The following is an 18,640-nucleotide window of genomic DNA, read 5'->3' on the forward strand; positions in this document are numbered from 1 at the left end:
GTCTAGAACCTTAATCTCTTCATTTATATCTACCCTCTAACATGGAATGTTCACATCATCGTTTACAAAACACGAAGGCAATGGGGGCATACCATGAAACTGTTGGAATAGTGCCTAAGCCCGTAACTATAGTTGGTATGTACTTGACCCGGTTGTGCATGGTCTTTTTGGGTTGCCTTCTCCAAAGCAACTTGACAAGGTAATTTAAGGAGAAAGAGAAAATATTATGATTTATTAATATATTATAAGAATAATATATTAAAGGAGAAATCATATTTATTTAATTAGTATTAGTCATAAATTAATTAGGAATTAATTTAGTGACTAAAAGAGATTAATTAAATAAAATGGTATAAACTGTCAAATGCATGATAGTTGAGTTTTGGGTTGGAGAACCTAATGGACTAAGGGGAGAACGAAATTATGATGGGGATCCATCATATTTTCGTCTAATGGCCCTAATCTAGAAGGTTCTATGGGCTGCTTGGTGATTAAGCTGTCTATTAGGGTTTAGGCTGAAACCCTAGCAGCCAGCAGTATAAATAAGACCCCTAGGCAATGGAAATCTGCTACCACTTGATTCTAAGAGAAACATAGGCCGATTTGAGCACCTCTCTCACCCTCTCTCATATTGCCTTCTTGCTTGTGGGGTTTGTGAACCATTAGAGGAGTTACATTTATGACTCTAAGCTCAAGATCAAGAAGACTACAAGGATTCAAGCTACTTGAAAGAGGTAAACCAATTACATTTGTTTTCTTTATGATAATTTTGAATTATATATGATAGATCTAGGTTTGTAAGTCTTGGAATCAAAGCATGTACAATAGAGAAACCTAGATCCAAGCATTAGGGTTTGTATGAGTACACAGGAATGTTTCTTATGCATAAAACCCATCCGTGGTATCAGAGCCTTGATTGGTTTCAATTGTATGTGATGCTTAACTGTTTTGCTTGCTGAAAATCGAGTTTTCTGCCTCTGCCCGACTCAACTCGGCAAGTCAGTATCTAGACTCGGCGAGTTGGCCCCTACTCGGCGAGTTCAGTGCGGACTCGGCGAGTTTGTGCGTCAGACAGAGGGTATTTCGGGATTTAGCTGCTGTTTTGACTTGGATTTTATGCCTAAATCTTTTTTTGAAGTTAAAATCCGAATTTTATCTTAATTAAATGATTATCCTTGCCAAACTGACTTTTGATTCTTCGAGAAGACCTATCTTGTACTTCACCAAATAAACAAATTCGGTGAACGTGGTGGTTTCATAAAATTCAACACCTAAATAAAACATTCTTAGATTGTATTCAGGTGGCCAAACATATGATAATTGAGAATTAACAAACTCCCATCTTCCATTCGTAATGAGCAATACGAAATACTTGTTGCAACTCATTATGTCAATTTTGAGAATAAAGAAGCTAGAGAGAAGTGCAGTTTTCAAAATACGAAATAATTTCAAAAATATGAAATACTTAATATATATAGGGTAGGTTAAAAACAGTAGTCCACTGTAACAAAAAAGTAGTCAAGTTTAACAAACACAGTAGTCCACTCTGACAAAAAAAGTAGTCAAGTTTAACAAAACAGTAGTCCACTCTGACAAAAAAGTAGTCAAGTTTAGCAAAACATTACTCAACTTGTAACATCCCGTTTTCTAAATAAATAAATAGATAAAAATTTATAAATGAATAGTAATAATTTAGCAAGGCGTTGTTGTTGGGGGTTAAAATTTAATTCCCGGATTAATTTGTGAAGACTTTTGATGGTTGAAGGTTGTTAGTAAATTACAGATTTAATTTGATAAGGATTTTAGAAGTGGGGGTATGTTTGGTAATTATTAGGACTTATTATGAAATGGAATTCATAAAGCAGGGTATAAATGGTTAATGATGGACTTAGATTGAATAGATTCTTGGGGGCGGGGGCTAAATGGTAAATTTTGGGGCTTAATTTGAAGAAGAACTGATAAGGAGGGACTATATGTGACAAAAGTGAATGGATGTTTGTATGGGAGCAGGATATACCCGATGACCTTCCTTCCTGTCACCTTATTACTCCCAAACCCTAACCCTAGTGTTTGGGCCTTGTGTTGGGCCTTTCTATTGGGCTTTGGTGTTTGGGCCAATAATGGGTCATCCATGAACAATCAGATGGACTAGAATAGTTTAATGGGCTTTAGGGTAACGCCCATGTAAGGGTTTGGGCCTAATTTGGAAAATTTGGCCATAGATGGGCCATATTTGGGCCTTGGTCCATTATTAGACTTTTGATAGCCCAAGTATGGACTTATGGTTATGAGTTGGAACCCAATTATTAATTGGGTGTTATTTTGATATTGACAGATCGGGAATCTATCATCCAGCAGCTATGGTTTTGTCAGCGGGACTTCAGCAGTGTGAGGTGAGTCCTCTTCCAGTAGGAATGGGTCTAAGGCACCAATGCTGGCCCGTTTAAGTAGTTGTAGTATGTCGGGGTAATCCCGATGCAGTTTGTATGTTTCCGGACTTCGGTCCGATGCCGGGGTGGTCCTGAGAAGTAGTTAAGTATGCGTGATGTCTTTGTGATTCATGCAGGCTATGTGATATGTGCTATGTGTTCCGAGTTTTGGTCCGATGTCGGGGCAAGCCCGATGTATGTTAGTTTACATGTTATTGGTTATATGTTTCGGGGTAAGCCCGATGCCGGGGCAAGCCCGATGTATGTTAGTTATTATGCCATGTATTATGTGTTCTGGGGCAATCCCGATGTATGCTAGTTTATATGTTATATGTTATATGTTCCGGGCTTCAGTATGATGTCGGGGTAAGTCCGATGCAGATTATGTGATTATGTTATGTGATTACGATATATGTTATGTTGTGTATGTGCCGGGGTAAGCCCGATGCCCGATGCGATCAGATGCCGGGGTGAGCCCGATGTTGGACAGGAGTCTGATGTCGGGTAAGCCGATGTCATGATTTGTCTCGATGCAGTTGGGAGTAGTCCTAGGGTTATATTTATGTTATGTGTTTTTGTTATATGCATTGTTGATATGTTTAGATGTGTACCGGATTATGGTCCGATGCCGGACAGGTCCCGATGCAGTGGGCTAGGCCCAAGTTTTGTGATTATGTGTATGGTATGTAGTAGTATAGGGAGACTCACTAAGCTTCGTGCTTACAATTTTCAGTTTTGGTTTCAGGTACTTCAGTTTCAAAAAGAGAAGTTCGGGAAAATTACAGTGTACACACAATTTGTTTAGCTTGTGATGCTTATACTTTGATATATTTTGACATGTGACTTTGATACATGACTTATGATTTTTATATGATGAAGATATAGATATGGTTTTATTAATGGGTAATAACGAATTTTTTGGACTATATTTTTAGGATGTTACACAACTCTGACAAAAAAAAGAGTCAAGTTTACCAAAAATATAGTCAAATTTACCAAAAAAACCAGTCAACAAATTCAAAAAAATAATCTACAATTTAGCAAAAAATTATTGTATTAATTCTTAAAAAACTAGTTTATATTTTACAAAAAATATTTTTTTAACAAAATAATTGTCAAAAAACAACTCTACATTTTATAAACAATATAATTGTTAAAATAATTCTACATCTTATAAACACTTTTTTTAATACTTTATATCACAAAAAAATATGGCCTTTTATATTATATTATTTATTTATTTATCTTTAAAATCTACTGTTTTGAAATCTTAAATTTTTTTAACAAAATAATTGTTAAAATACTTTTCCATCTTATAAACACTCTTTTTAATACTCTATATCCCAAAAGAAAAAAAAAATTAAAATCGTATCTTTTTTGACAAAACAATAGATTAAACCCCAAAACAGTAGATTCTAACAAAAAAAAAACCGTATCTTTTTCCCAAAACCGTAGGCTATGGTTTGGGAAACCATAGTTAAACTGACAGGAAACCGTAAGTTTTAAAAAACCTACGGTTTGGTATCTTAGAAATGAATTTTTTTTTATACAAAACACGAAACACTTTACGAATTGGAGAAACAATAGACGAATATAGAAATTTATGGTTTCATGGGATATATTTGGACATTTAGTAATTTTTGGCTAAAAATTGTTAATCACTTTTTTAATTTGAATAGATTAGTAATTGCCCCTTGTGTTTATTCTTATCCTCGGCTTCCGAGTTTATATACACAACTAATTTGGAGTACCTAAGTCTTAGCTACATTTATTCTCTAGTTAATTCTGAAATTGATCGGACAAACGTGAATATTAAATGACTCACGCGAGAAATTAATAGCTTAAATATTTGAAAATATGATATCACTAATTCGCGAGGGTTATTTTCCCGTATTCGTAATTGTTTTGTTTTTAGCAAAATAATTCAAATGAGTCTCCCTTTTATGATTCTAAATTTTGTACTTAAATTTTTATTTTTATAATATCATTTAAATATATTTTACATAAAATTACAATTTGCAACATAATAAAGCAATTTATATCACAGGCGCAAGTAACCCCTTTTAACCGACTCAGATCTATATCTCACGCATTAATAGCGTGTTATCCAATCTCAGCCGTTGGATTAATACATCATCTAACCGTCCATCTCATGCTTCATCTGGCCTATAAAACCAACCAAAGGGCACCTTCCTCCTCCACATGACCGGTTCCCCTTTTCGAATCTCTAGAAACAGAACGAGAATTTGAAACCAAAACTTCTACAAATTCAAAATTCTTACATAAAATCAAATCACAGATCGCCTGGATCGGATTATTAATTTGAATTTGATAAGTGTTCGGATCATACAATCATCTAGAAATCGATCTGTTTTTTCTGCTAGGTTTAGGGTTTGTTGATTTCCGATGTACGATTTAGTCTTTCATCTCGTGGTAATCAGTAGCTTTTTAATCTTGGTAGAAGTTTCTGTCTGATTTTTTTTACGTTTTCCGATCGCGAATTGGTATTTTAGGGTTTTAAAATTTTCGTTGTAGTGAATCGTCATCGGAGTTCGGAGTGGAGATGAACGATCAAGCTCAGATGATGAATCAGTCGCAGCAGCTTCCGATAATGCAATCCCATCGGTTAATGAATAATCAGAACTCCCAGATGTTGATGAATCAGTTAATTAATCCTTCTCATGTGATGATGAATCAGTCACAGTCGCAGGGGATGTTGAACAACCGAGGTGGTCGTTACGGGATGTGGCCGCCGGCGCTACCGGAGCAGCTCAAGTTCCAGAATCCGAACACGAAACCTTCAGGTTTTGTTCCGTCTTCTTCAAAACCTATGGGGCCACGAAACAACAAAAACTGGAAGGGGAAGAAAGGAAATGACAAACGGAATAACAATAATTGGAACGAATTAGGCAATGTTGGAGTAGGTAATTATAATCCGCCTACTCTCAAGGAACTACAACAACAAAATCGATTGAAGGCCAGAAGATACTTTTCGAAGAAGAAACACAATCATGGTGGTAAATCCGCTCCTTTTGCTCCTAGAAACACTACTTCCTTCCTCATTCGTGCAAAAAAAGCAGGAGGGATTACATCTCTGGTTTCTCCATGCCCTGTTACTCCTTCTGTACTCCCTACACCTATTTTTTCTCCATCTCGTGAAGTTTTAGTTGACATGGCGAAAGAAGAATGGGGTGTTGATGGATATGGGTCCATGAAAGGGTTAATCAGGCTTCGATCTCCTGGAAATGACGAAGAAGATGAAGAAGGTGGATCAAGTGAAAGCGATGTTGAGGAACATTTGGAGGTGGAGAGGAGATTAGACCATGATTTGAGCAGATTTGAGATGATTTACCCAAACCACGGTGGTGCTGATCATAATAGCTATCTTTTGGAGAACAGAGTTGATGATCAGGATACACATATAGCTCAACTGGAAGAAGAGAATCTGATATTGAAAGAGAGATTGTTCTTGATGGAAAGGGAGTTTGATAACTTGAGGAAGAGGTTGCAGAGTTTGGAAAGGGGAATGCAAGGAGGACAAGGGTTTATGGAAGAGGTTGTTGTGGAGAATGATTCTGAGAATGATAGTGGGAGTCGTGGCTATGGAAGGTCAGTTGAAGATACTAATGAGCTAATGGAAGAGAATGATGATGGAAATGGGAATCAGTCTTCTGAACCAAAAGAATCTAACAATGGTGAAAAGGGTTTGCAGGAAATGGAAGTGTTAAAAGATGTAGGCCTATCAGATGTTCATAAGGAAGATAATATTGTGAAAAACGAAGAGAAGTTAGATGTTGAGATTGAAGGTAAGATGGAAGATGATAATCGGATTGTTGAATTGAAAGAAAAGGATAATGAATGAATGAATGAAGATATGGTAGAAGTTGAAAACAGGTGCATGTTTATCTTGTAAGTTCTTGATTTCATGCTTTATTTGTCTTTTTAGGGTTTAGAAAGAATGTGGTTAAGTGTTAGGATTTTGGGTGTTGTGTAAATGTAGTGTTCTTAAATAATGTTCTTCATCCATGTTATCAGTTTGAACTTTGAAGCCTGTGTTCTCGATCTTTTGGCTTCAACTATATGAAAATGGAAGATATAGATGAACTGAAAATGTAATATTGACTTCATTGAAGGTAGGAAAAGGTTGATATTATATTCAAACTGTTGAAGTGATTTCTACTATTTAAATTATAGCTCTTTTATCACTCTTATCGACTAATTATTATTTACCAAATGTTTTTGCCTTTTTGTTTCTGTGTGGTTATCTTGTTCGTTTTATATTATTTTATTTAAGCGTCTTAAGTCTTAATTGTATCGAGTAAAAAAAAGTAGTTTTTTGTTAAATAGTTTATAGTATATCATTATAATCCTTAATTTTAAATATTAGGTTCGTACATGTAATAATATTATTATTCATATATTCGAAAAAGACAGTTAATTTTTTTCTCTATACTTTTTATTGCATTGTATGTTGAACAAAGAATGAAGGCTGCTTAGTGTTAAAAACCAAAAAGAAATTTTGTTTTAAAACGAACAAAATTTTCGAATAGGTAGAGCCGAAATAAAATTTAGAGTTAAAACTTAAAAGACTTTTTTACTTTTTTGTATTATAGTGTTTTTTAGGTTACTTGGTTTTTTGAAGTAATTTTTTTAAACATGAGGCACGTTCAATGATAAATTAGATAAGGTGCACATATAAGGATAAATCAGTTAATTTTAAGGAAAAAATAAAATAAAAAAGTCAAATCATTAGAATTTTTTTGATAATATGTTTTGTTAAATAAAAACGATAAAAAGTCAACGTTACAATAAAAAATAGAACTTTACAAGGTGTTAATGATTCAGTTATATTAAGGATTAAACTATAAATTGGAACAACTTCGTAAGTATATCTTCGATATCGATATAGAAATTGAAAGGATCCGATTCGAGCAAATTTTCAATTCAAAAAAATTGTTGGAACCGCAAAACGTTTTCGATCCACAATGTATCGCGCACGAATCAACCGTCGGTATGATTCTAGAAAGAAATCCGGGGTTCTAAAGAACGAGATGGAGAATATGTATTATTATCTAGACTCTTAATGAATATGTATTCATATCAATTAATTGCTCATATCAATTAATTGGTAGAATAGAGACTCATACAAATTAATCATGTGTCAGGAACCAGATTTGAACTGGTGACACGAGGATTTTCAGTCCTCTGCTCTACCAACTGAGCTATCCCAACTATTCCTCATGTCTCATACTCATTTTCATTTTACTAGAGAACTTGGGTCTATGGAGTAAACTATAAAGGTAGTTCACGTGGTTTCTCTTGTTACTGGTGTCGAATTGTTGATGTTCAAATACATTAAGGATCAAACTATAAATATATTAAGGTGTAAAGTATAAAGGTAGTTCATGTGGTTTCATTCGTTCTACTTCAAGATTTTTTTTCTTACTGTTTAAAGTAGGCATGAAGAACGATATCTAAATAAACTGGTTGATCTGTTTACATTCGGTTTATCCATTATAATTAGAGATGACAACGGAGGCGGGGAACACAGGGGACCCCAATCCCCATCCTCATCCCCATCGGAGAATATAAATAAACCCCCATCCCCACCCCCAATGGGGACTGGGGATCCCCAACGGGGGAAACGGAGATTTCTTTTTCTCTTTTAACATGCAAGCTTTTACGTAAGAAAAAACTCTATATTTCACTTTTACCAGCATAAGTTTAAAGATTTTATAAAATATATAAGTACCCGTAAATTGCATAAAAAATATAAATAAATTTTCTACCAAATTTAAATACATACATGAAAAATCAAGTAGAAAAAAATTATCATATTGATATTTAAGGTAAAATAGATCAACCAAAGAGAAAAAAATATATATACACGAGTTTAAATTAGATAAAAGAAAAAACAAAAAATATGATCTCAACCAAGTAATTACTAATAAGTTAGGTTACTTAGATCAGATTTTATGTATTATAAACTATATTATAAATATATGTTCTGTATTATTTTTATATATTAATATATGTCGGGGTCGGGTCCAGGGTCGGGAATTATGGGTATCCCCATCCCCATTCCCATCCCCACTTTTTTTATTCGGGTATTCCCCATCCCCGTCCCCATTCCCGGTCAACTTGGGGATTCCCCAGTCAAAACGGGTGCGGGTTTCGGGTTCTCCATTGGGTATGGGGCTTTTTGTCATCCCTAATTATAATGTCGGTTTGGGTAGAAAAGCTAAATTCAAGTTTTTAACCCCATGTTGCTTGGAAGGAATGTGGTTTGGCTATACTAGTTAAGGCCCTTTCTAAAACCCAAAGATAGTTTCAGAAATATGGTAGCTTTAAAAAAAAAATCAAAAGTCAAAACCACAAACGCCTTCTAGCACAAAGCAAAGGCCTCCAACTCATCATTCACGTACTTATAACGTGTGGTCAATTAGTCTACACTTGCATGTTTTTTACAAGTTTTAGACATAAGTAGGAATAGTAATTGCTATTTGTTTTGACACAATGATATTTTTTCATGGTTATTTGCTTTTCTAGGTTTGACTTTTATGGGAATGGGCTCAAATTTATCATTTCATGTGTACTTGTGTGATATTTTTTTTGTTTATAATTTTATCGGGCCAGTTTCACTTATTGATGACTTCATTTATTTTTGTTAGTGTATAAAGTATATGCATATCATTAGTCCATTTTATTGCCTTAGCCCATCAAGCCATATTATAATTCACTAATTTGTATATAGTGAGGGTTTTAAGCTGCCACACATTTTTGTAATTATGTTACACATGGACAATTCTATTTTAGGTAACTTCATTTATTTCCTATATAGGGCTATTTTTTTTAAATATTGTCTAAGATGGTGATTGTTTATTCAATTTTGTTAACAATTCTTTAATTTTATTTAACATATATATATATATATATATATATATATATATATATATATATATATATATATATTTTTTTTTTCATTTTGTCTGTTTGAAACACGTGTCATTTTCGTAAGTTTTTTTTCTCACACACGGACATTTATGTCATCTTATCTATTTGATAAATATATAAACCAAAAGTTTAATTTACCAAAAACAAAAAAGAAAAAAAAACATAACACTATAGCAATGACACTGAACTTAGAAACATGGTTTGTTATTTTGTAAAATCTTATATAATTATCATTAATGCAAGATATATGCTTTATGGGAAAAAGTATTGTCTAATATGGTATCCGTGAGCAAAATCCCTAACCCTACTCACTCTGTGTGTGTGTGTTTTTTTTTCCTCGATACGTTGCCATCTATGCCTATGCCCCTTACTATCTTATTTATGATTATCGTAGATGACCATGGTCGTCAACTTATCCTCTAAAAATCCCTAGGATATAACAACAAGGCTTATATTCCCTTGATCCTTGATCTCGAGTGAATGAATTATAATATATGGTAAGAATTGTTTGAGACTCACTGCATCAGAGTAATAGATCACATCGACGACTCTAAAAATACACAAACAGTAAGACCGACTAACCCATAATGGACGAAAACCGAATTCAACATAAAACTCTTGATCTATCGTAAGAAATCTTAGTCTCTACTCAGATGATTGTCAATGTTGGTCTCTCAATCTTCAAATTTCCTATATAACCCATCATGACTTCCCGACTAACATTTCTAGTCAGTACTCTTCCAAATCAACCTTAAATAATAAAAAAATGTTAAAAATTATTCTATATTCTAATTAATTTGATTTACTCAAATGCTATTCCTTACTTGTCAAACTTTAAGGTTTTCACCTAACTTTTCAACTTACTAGTGAATTATATTTTAATTAAATTATTTTTATTTAACCAAATTAAAACTTTAAATCAACTATTTAAGTTAATTTAATCATTTGTACATATTTTGATTTTGAAAAATCATGTTACTTTGTAAGGAATTTCACATAAAGAAAAAACTTCTAACCCTAAATTGTGGGTGTTACACTTATAACTCATGGCTCTATGGCAATCACTCTTCACTCACATACTCTTTCATCCACAAAGTAGGTTTCCTCATTTATGTTTCTGCATGATACACGAGACCTTGAGGTCAGGCTCTACACGTTTGTATACTAGAGCTTGAGAACTCATTACCTATTATTTTCTATTTTCCCATGCATATTGATGCGTTTAGCCTTCCTTTGATATTGACATGTTTATTTTCTGCCTCATTTCATTATTATCTTGTGTCGCATCTTGATTTCACTAGTTAACATCATTATTTCCTTCTTTATAATTTGGATCCCAATTCCAATTGGGATTTTATTCAAAGTTCAACGATTTCATACTCCCTAATCACAAACAAGTTTTTCATTGTATCAAAAGTCCTTTGAACTTCCGATTTATGATTACAGTAAAAATCTCTTTTGCTACTTTTATCTTGTAACTTAATTCTTTTCTCATATGATGCGTGAATGTGGAATATGCACCCAAACAAGTTCTTTCAAGAGTATTTCCTTTCAAGGCAACCATGTAATGATGCTTTTACATGTATACGTAATACTTTACAACTTTCTCGCCATAATGTCCTTGGAACTCTTAGACCAACACACCACCCTTTTAATCGAATTCAATACCTTGCATGTTTTTCTCTCGACAATGTCTTGGTTAAGAGGTGAAAGCAATAATAAATCATTTTCTTAAGTTCATAATTCATTCATTTCCATATACTATAAAAAAATTATATTTCTTTAGAACAACTAACATACATAAATCTTAATGATACTTCTAAATTTACTTTACACATTTATTTACAACCTCAACTTAAAAAAGTTGAATGACAAATTTGACATTTCCAATACATCTTATAGCACTATGCTCGAGCCGTTTAGTTAAAAAAGTTATCTATAAAAACAAATAAATCATTGAGCATAGTAAAAAGAAAATAAAGAATTAAACAAGAGTTATTTATAAGACTTTTATAAGTCAATGAATAAAAATTTTAAACTGTTTTAACATAATACGATATACGTACCAATAAAAGCATTAATGATTGCATATACTTGAATAACAAATACGCTACATATTCTATTAAATTATTAAGGAATAAGGACCCATCTTTTCAAACCTCTCCTGTTGGGCTAATCGATTGGCATGAATCATTGTCCTTTCCTTTGAATAAAACAATATACTTGCCATTTTAAGTAAATTTATATTTTTGGTTCAACAGATCCTTTTAATTCACCGGATATTCATGTAGACCGATAATTTCTGTGATAATTTAAAGAATATTTTACATAAAGTTTATATAAATTATTTTTAAAAAAATATAAGAAAGACAGCTTTACTTACAAGAGCTCACACGTAAATGTTAAAATTGTATGACCGAACAAAGAATTGATTCTGAGCGCCATATGTAAAATAGATCTCTAAATCTCTAATACTAATATATTTGGATAAATACATAATGTATATTTTAGATGTTGTCAATAATTATTTATTCCATATAATTAATGTAAAAATGACGATAATATACAAAGCCTTTTTATTTTTATTCTAACTTTGACTTTTATTTTTTTTAATAAATATATCATATATGCATGAATTTGGACTCTGATGTTTATGCTTATAAAACTGTTATTTATTATATAACTGTATATCGTAATATTTATCTGAATAAATGAAATAACACTGGCTTTTGAAAAATTGAAAGAAATAACATTATATGATTTGTTATTTATAACTGGTTTTCTGCATTTCCAAAGTCGGTATAATTCTTTCTGTGGACGTCCTTCACTGTTTCGCCACCGGAGATAGAGACAGAGAGGATGGAGGAGGTAAAAGAGGCGTTGTTGTCGCCGACGACACCGGGAGGTGGTAGGCGGGGACGACGGCTGAGTCGGCGGTATTCGGTGAACTCACTCAGGAGCGATTTTTTGGCTCGGTTACCTGATAAAGTACGTTCTGCTGTTGATATAGAGTCGTCTTCTCCTTTCGCTCTACCTTCTAAGTCATCATCTTCCCTAACTCAAGGTTTTTGATCATATATCTACCCTCAGTTTCTCTCTTCATTGCTTCTCTTCGATTTTATTGATCTATGTCTGTAACTTATTTTATTAGAGAAAACAGGGATTATTCAAATTACTGAGTAACAAACCAAAATCAAATGCTTATTCAAACAAATTAACTTACAATGGTTTGGTTATTATGTATGCGACTTGATCTTAAGTAGCACAGTGGACCTTTTCATTACCATCCAATTCTTTACCATAATCACTGTCTATATATTTTCTCTTTTCTTATACGATCTCCCAAGATCAAAATTACCTTTTATGTACGACTTGAACAATCTGTATGTTATCACTCTCTTTAGATGATAAATTTTGCATTTGTCTCCTTTCATAAGAATCTCAATTCTCAAGGCCCCTTTTTATGTAGTTGTCAATTTCTCAGAAGATTGTTTCTTAAAAATATACCAGTTAGGTTAATAACTGTATCAATTTAGTAAGAATGAAGAAGAATAACCTATCTTAGTAGAGAAAACTGAAACCACTTCAAATCACTGAGTAACAAAACAAAAGTCAAATCTAAGAAGACTTATCTAAACTAACATCTGTAAACTACTTTTTGTGTACAGGTGAAAAAGAGTATTATGAAAAGCAATTTGCAACATTAAAGTCTTTTGAAGAAGTTGATGCTATAGTTTCATCAGAAGGCATCGATGAGGAAGACTTAGATGAACAACTTCAGCAAGAAAGAGCTATGAAGATCTCTAATTATGCCAATGTTCTATTACTAGCATTCAAGGTAATTAATCCTATCTCTTTTTGCTTCAAATCTCAATGTAGTTATCACATTTTTATAAAGAAATCTTGAATTCCTATTGGATAATACAGATATATGCTACAGTAGAAACCGGATCCATTGCCATTGCTGCATCCACCCTCGATTCTTTACTTGATCTAATGGCTGGTGGCATACTTTGGTTCACTCACTTGTCTATGCAAAACCTCAACATTTATAAATACCCTATTGGGAAACTTAGGGTTCAGCCTGTTGGAATCATTATCTTTGCTGCAATAATGGCTACACTTGGTACGTTATAATAACTTTTAAGTAGAAATCATTCAAAAAAGTAAAAAAAGAAAGACTTTTAATATGTTATTTGCTTGTTTTAAGTAAAAAGATTGTCTTTTTCGTGTGCAAAATGGTGTGTGTTTATGTTGAAGAGAGTTCACTTTATCACTTTTGTATGTTTTAGGGTTTCAGGTATTGATTCAGGCTGTAGAACAGTTAATTGAAAACCAACCTCCTGAAAAGATGACATCTCTTCAGTTGTTATGGCTATATGTCATCATGTTGACTGCAACAATAGTCAAACTTGCCTTATGGTTGTATTGCAGAAGTTCAGGAAACGAAATCGTTCGTGCATATGCAAAGGTTCTTATTTTAATCAACTTTTATTATATTTTATTATTTTATTCCATCCAATCAAAATGGAATTCATATCTAACAAAAATATTCCTTGCTAATTTGATATCAGGATCATTACTTTGATGTGGTGACAAATGTAGTTGGATTAGTAGCTGCTGTTCTTGGTGATAGATTCTATTGGTGGATTGATCCTTTGGGTGCTATTATTCTTGCTCTTTATACCATTATAAATTGGTCTGGAACTGTTATTGAAAATGCAGGTATTTTCCTAAAACCCTTAAACCCTAAACCCTAAATCCTAAACACCAGTCTGAATCAAGATTGGCTAAACCAAATCGTTTTATAGAAACCTAAAGCATTGGAGCATTTTATTCAAAGGTTCTTTGTATTTTAATCATGATATTAAAGTACTTTTTATAAAGTTCAAAGTGAAGGGGTTAAAGTGACATTTTAAAAAGTAAAGCGGCGAAAAAGCTACAAACTCATTAACATAAAATATATTCAAAGTTACATAAATGGTCCCTATGGTTTACTTATGGTCACAAACTCAGTCCCTACAACCAGAAAAGTCCAAATTACTCTCACACTAACTAACCAAAACCAACGGTGTTAGCAAAAAGGACTATTCATGCAAGTTTTGGAAACCACATGGTCCATGTTCGTCACAAAAAAATAGCAAGGACTAAGTTTGTGACTTTTGGTAAACCATAGGGACCATTTATGTACTTTTGTCTAATATTAATGTGATATGATTAATTGATTATGCAGTTTCATTGGTGGGACAATCGGCACCTCCTGAAGTCCTACAAAAACTAACTTATCTTGTGACACGTCATCCTCGAGTAAAACGAGTTGACACAGTTCGTGCATACACATTCGGAGTTTTGTATTTTGTAGAGGTAAATGGACGTAATTGCCCCTAGGGTGGTATACAGTATACTTACAAAAATCGTCAAGGGCTCAAGTCTCGGCAGTCACTGTATAAAAGTTTCAATTCCATTATGGAATTGACACTGTCATTGTTACCTGATTTACCTCTGACATGATCACTGTTAATTTTTAATATTTTTAATAGGTGGATATTGAGCTTCCGGAAGATTTGTCATTGAAAGAAGCGCATGCAATTGGAGAGACACTACAAGTGAAGCTTGAGAAGCTTCCGGAAGTTGAACGTGCGTTTGTTCATCTAGACTTTGAATGTAATCATAAACCAGAGCACTCTGTTTTGACCAGGCTTCCTAACAGTGATCCTTGAGAAGAACATTTTGGTTGGATTTGTGGATGGTTTGTATATGTATTTATGGGTTGTTGATTTGTAGTTATTATGTTTGTTGAGGTGTTGTTGAAAAAGTTGTATCTTGATAGGCGACAAAAAAGAAAGTGTAAATGGCATTTGTTGGGATGTGTATATCTTCTTGGGTATGCACGAGGAGAGACGACATTTTAATATTGTTATTATTTTATTGTTTTTTATTTATTTATTTTTATACATTTCTATTTATTGTTCAAAATCTTCAGATGTTGATTGATAAACAAACGTAAATAAGGAAAAAGAAAAGCGAACTAGGGTTGGCCTGATTTTATTTTACTACTTAGTCATTCTGAAAAATAAAATAAAATAATGAACTACACTACTACATGCCTCCTAACTCTAAGCAAGCTAAACTTGCAAAATATGTTAGACAATAGTAGATTATTTATGAAATATTAGATATTAAAACTGCAAATTTCATGCCAAAACATCAATTTTAGTTATATGTAAATTGTTATATATTTAACATAATAAGAAAACATAATTTACATAAGATATGTTATCTATCTTTCTAATTATCTAAACACTACTAAAATGAAATTTATATTTCAAACTTCAAAGTTGAATTTTTTTTTTTGAAAAATTTAGCTTAACAAAATTTTATAATATAAACTATTATTAGAAATTAAGTAATAAGTAATTAACATAGAATAGTTCATAGTTTTAATAAAATATAATAACACAATAATAATATCAATTATTTTTATTTTTATTTATTTTTTATTTTGAACAATTATTTTTAATATGCCAATAGATTGAAAACAAAAATCCAACGACTGGAATATACTCTACAGAAAAAGGAGGCAAAATAACAAAGAAACAGAAAAACAGAGGAAACGAAATGGCCACAAAGCAGGAGCTTCACAAATTTTATCCCTTTCTTTCTCTCCATCCATGGCGACACTTTCTCACTCCTCTTCAATCCATCCTCCATTGTCGTCCTCAATCTTCTGCTCAATAACCTCCATTAACCCCTCACAATACATCCCAATTTTAAACCCTAACAAAACCCTTTTGTCCGCCGTTTCTTCTTACTCGTCCAAGCTCCATTTAATTCCTCCACAAGAACACATTTTTGATCCCATTTTATTATACACGAGTGGATTCAAACCCCCTTTGGATACTCAAACGTTTCTTGCCACAATCAGCGTTTTGGTTGCGATTTCCCTCTCACTGTTTCTTGGTCTCAAGGTTCGCCCCTCTCTTTCTAGATATTCATCTTTGCCCAAATATGTTCGAACAATTGGAGTGTCACCCAATTACGTCATTACTCTTCCTGTTCATAATTAGGGCTAAATTTATGGATTTGGAAGTTGAATTGCTTCTATAACCGGTGTCCTAAATTGTCGCTTGTTATAAACTTATTGAGAAAATGCAGCCCCCTTTTAAAAATTAGGATGTATGATCTTTGTTTTTTTTTGGGGTTATGATGAATTATGATTATTGGGTTTTCATGTAGGGAGATCCAGTTCCTTGTGCAAAATGTGCTGGAAATGGTAAGTTTTCTAATTCTATTTTGTAAACTTGTGAAAATTGCATTCTTCTATGTTTAATTTAATTCGTTTCTTCTGTAAGATTAGAAAAGATCCACCACTTTTGACATTAGGATAAACATAATGATATTTAGCTTCAAAAGGGGATAAAAAGTCTTTAAATTTATTTAACTACATTGACATTATGGATAACAAAAAGATGGTGTTTAACAATCTGGTTGGATGAATAGGTGGCACAAAATGTGTTTTCTGTAATGATGGGAAGATGAAAATGGAAACAGGTTCAGTTGAGTGTAAAGTATGCAAAGGTGCAGGTATTAATGATGCTTTATGTTCTCAATTTGTAAAAAATGTTATCACTTATAGTATGAGTTTTGGTCACTTCAATTACTATAAATAAATGCGTGATATTTGAATATTGATTTGTGATTTTGTAGGATTGATACTCTGCAAGAAGTGTGCAGGTTCTGGATATTCAAAACGTTTATGAGTTAGGTTTTGATATTTTGTTTTAGCCTCTTAATATTAAACATGAACCTAGTGGAGATTTGAAATATGTTGTAAGTGGCACCTTGTATAATTTTGTAATTATATTATGATTTCGGGGGCTTTTCACAATTCATTTGGTGTGAATCTTTGTATTGAGGAAAAGTAGGAACTCAGATGCAAAATGCCTTGAAACATGCTACTTTTGTCAGCTTTTTGAATGGATCCCTATATATGAGTTTCATGGTATTGGTAAATCATAGTTTTTTATCATAGATTTATATATTATATTATTTTATTATTTTTTATCTGTTGGTGTTTTTTATACAGGACCATTGTGGGGTTTGGGTTTTGTTGGTATTGAATGGGTCCTTATATATGAGTTTGTTATGTTTGGCTGGTTTTAGAATTTCAAAGTTCAAAATGAGGCTTACACAACCAAAATCCTTTACTTAGGTAATGTTTTAGGCTGAGTTTGACGTGTCACAGCTAGCTGATAAGCTAACTTATATTTCGAGCTTTTTTTTGTTGTCGTGTTTGGTAAGCCAAAAAGTAGCTTATAAGCTAGCTTTTTGAAAAACTATTTAGACTAGCTTTTTAGGAGTTTTTTTTTTTAAATTTTCCAAATACACTCATTAATTAATTATAGAAACACATACTCTTACATGTCATTTTATGTAATTTTATATATTTTAGCTAGCTTTTCAGCTAGTTTCACCAAACGTTATTTTTTATTAGCTAGCTTTTCAGCTATCAGCTAGCTTTTTATTTAACAGCTAGCTTTTCAGCTATCAGCTAGCTTTTCAGCTAACAACTAGCTTTTTAGTTAATACGCCAAACATAGCCTTAGTGACAAAAGTTCCTGCTTTCTATTGATGTATATAAAAAGCATCAAGAATTTGGTTTTTGGAAAATTTCCTTGTCTTTATCTTTCGCGGTGTAATGGTATCAGAATGTTTCGAAACTTCAGGAATTTGATTGTCGGTATCATGTACTTTTGCATCGCTAGCCCTGTCAGGAACACCAAAAATTAAGTCATAATCAAAATAAAAAGAATTTGAAATAGATGACTCATCAGAAGTTTCGTTAAGAATAGACTTTTGTTCGAAAATCTTTTCGACACGCTTAACAAAATATCATCGAAAATCTTTATCTTTCGCGGTGTAATGGTATCAGAATGTTTCGAAACTTCAGGAATTTGATTGTTGGTATCATGTACTTTTGCATCGCTAGCCCTGTCAGGAACACCAAAAATTAAGTCATAATCAAAATAAAAAGAATTTGAAATAGATGACTCATCAGAAGTTTCGTTAAGAATAGACTTTTGTTCGAAAATCTTTTCGACACGCTTAACAAAATATCATCGAATGTTAGATTGAAAGTTTCTTCAATCTTTCTTCTTCGCTTATTCAACACCCTATATGCAACACAATTATGTGAATATCCCAAGAATATCCCCTTATCAGCTTTTGACTGAAATTTCGAAATGTTATCCTTAAGA

The 18,640-nt window shown here is 32.7% G+C and overlaps 3 protein-coding genes across 4 annotated transcripts; all 3 read left to right on the top strand.

Annotated features, from left to right (window-relative positions):
* The first annotated feature begins 4,634 nt into the window (after positions 1 to 4,634).
* Positions 4,635 to 6,590, top strand: LOC145059079 (uncharacterized). Of its 2 annotated transcripts, none has more exons than XM_079006946.1 (2): positions 4,635 to 4,886; positions 4,965 to 6,590. In XM_079006946.1, exon 2 carries the CDS (start codon positions 4,993 to 4,995, stop codon positions 6,289 to 6,291), a length of 1,299 nt encoding a protein of 432 aa, XP_078863072.1. In that variant the 5' UTR covers positions 4,635 to 4,886; positions 4,965 to 4,992; the 3' UTR covers positions 6,292 to 6,590. The 2 variants fall into 2 exon arrangements, with proteins under 2 accessions (XP_078863072.1, XP_078863071.1); XM_079006945.1 differs by having other exon boundaries at positions 4,635 to 4,862.
* Positions 6,591 to 12,154: 5,564 nt separating this feature from the next.
* On the top strand, positions 12,155 to 15,349 carry LOC145059081 (metal tolerance protein 4-like). Its single transcript, XM_079006947.1, has 7 exons — positions 12,155 to 12,447; positions 13,052 to 13,221; positions 13,311 to 13,509; positions 13,676 to 13,854; positions 13,958 to 14,108; positions 14,617 to 14,747; positions 14,924 to 15,349. Exons 1-7 carry the CDS (start codon positions 12,243 to 12,245, stop codon positions 15,101 to 15,103), a joined length of 1,215 nt encoding a protein of 404 aa, XP_078863073.1. The 5' UTR covers positions 12,155 to 12,242; the 3' UTR covers positions 15,104 to 15,349.
* Positions 15,350 to 15,967: 618 nt separating this feature from the next.
* Positions 15,968 to 17,271, top strand: LOC145059291 (thylakoid lumenal P17.1 protein). The gene is made up of 4 exons (XM_079007146.1): positions 15,968 to 16,351; positions 16,620 to 16,656; positions 16,884 to 16,967; positions 17,091 to 17,271. The coding sequence occupies exons 1-4, from the start codon at positions 16,055 to 16,057 to the stop codon at positions 17,141 to 17,143; spliced, it is 471 nt and encodes a 156-aa protein (XP_078863272.1). The 5' UTR covers positions 15,968 to 16,054; the 3' UTR covers positions 17,144 to 17,271.
* The last annotated feature ends 1,369 nt before the right edge of the window (positions 17,272 to 18,640 follow it).

The sequence above is a fragment of the Lactuca serriola genome, chromosome 6 (genome assembly GCF_051521515.1).
Source record: "Lactuca serriola cultivar US96UC23 chromosome 6, Lser_US96UC23_V15, whole genome shotgun sequence".
Taxonomy (NCBI): domain Eukaryota; kingdom Viridiplantae; phylum Streptophyta; class Magnoliopsida; order Asterales; family Asteraceae; genus Lactuca; species Lactuca serriola.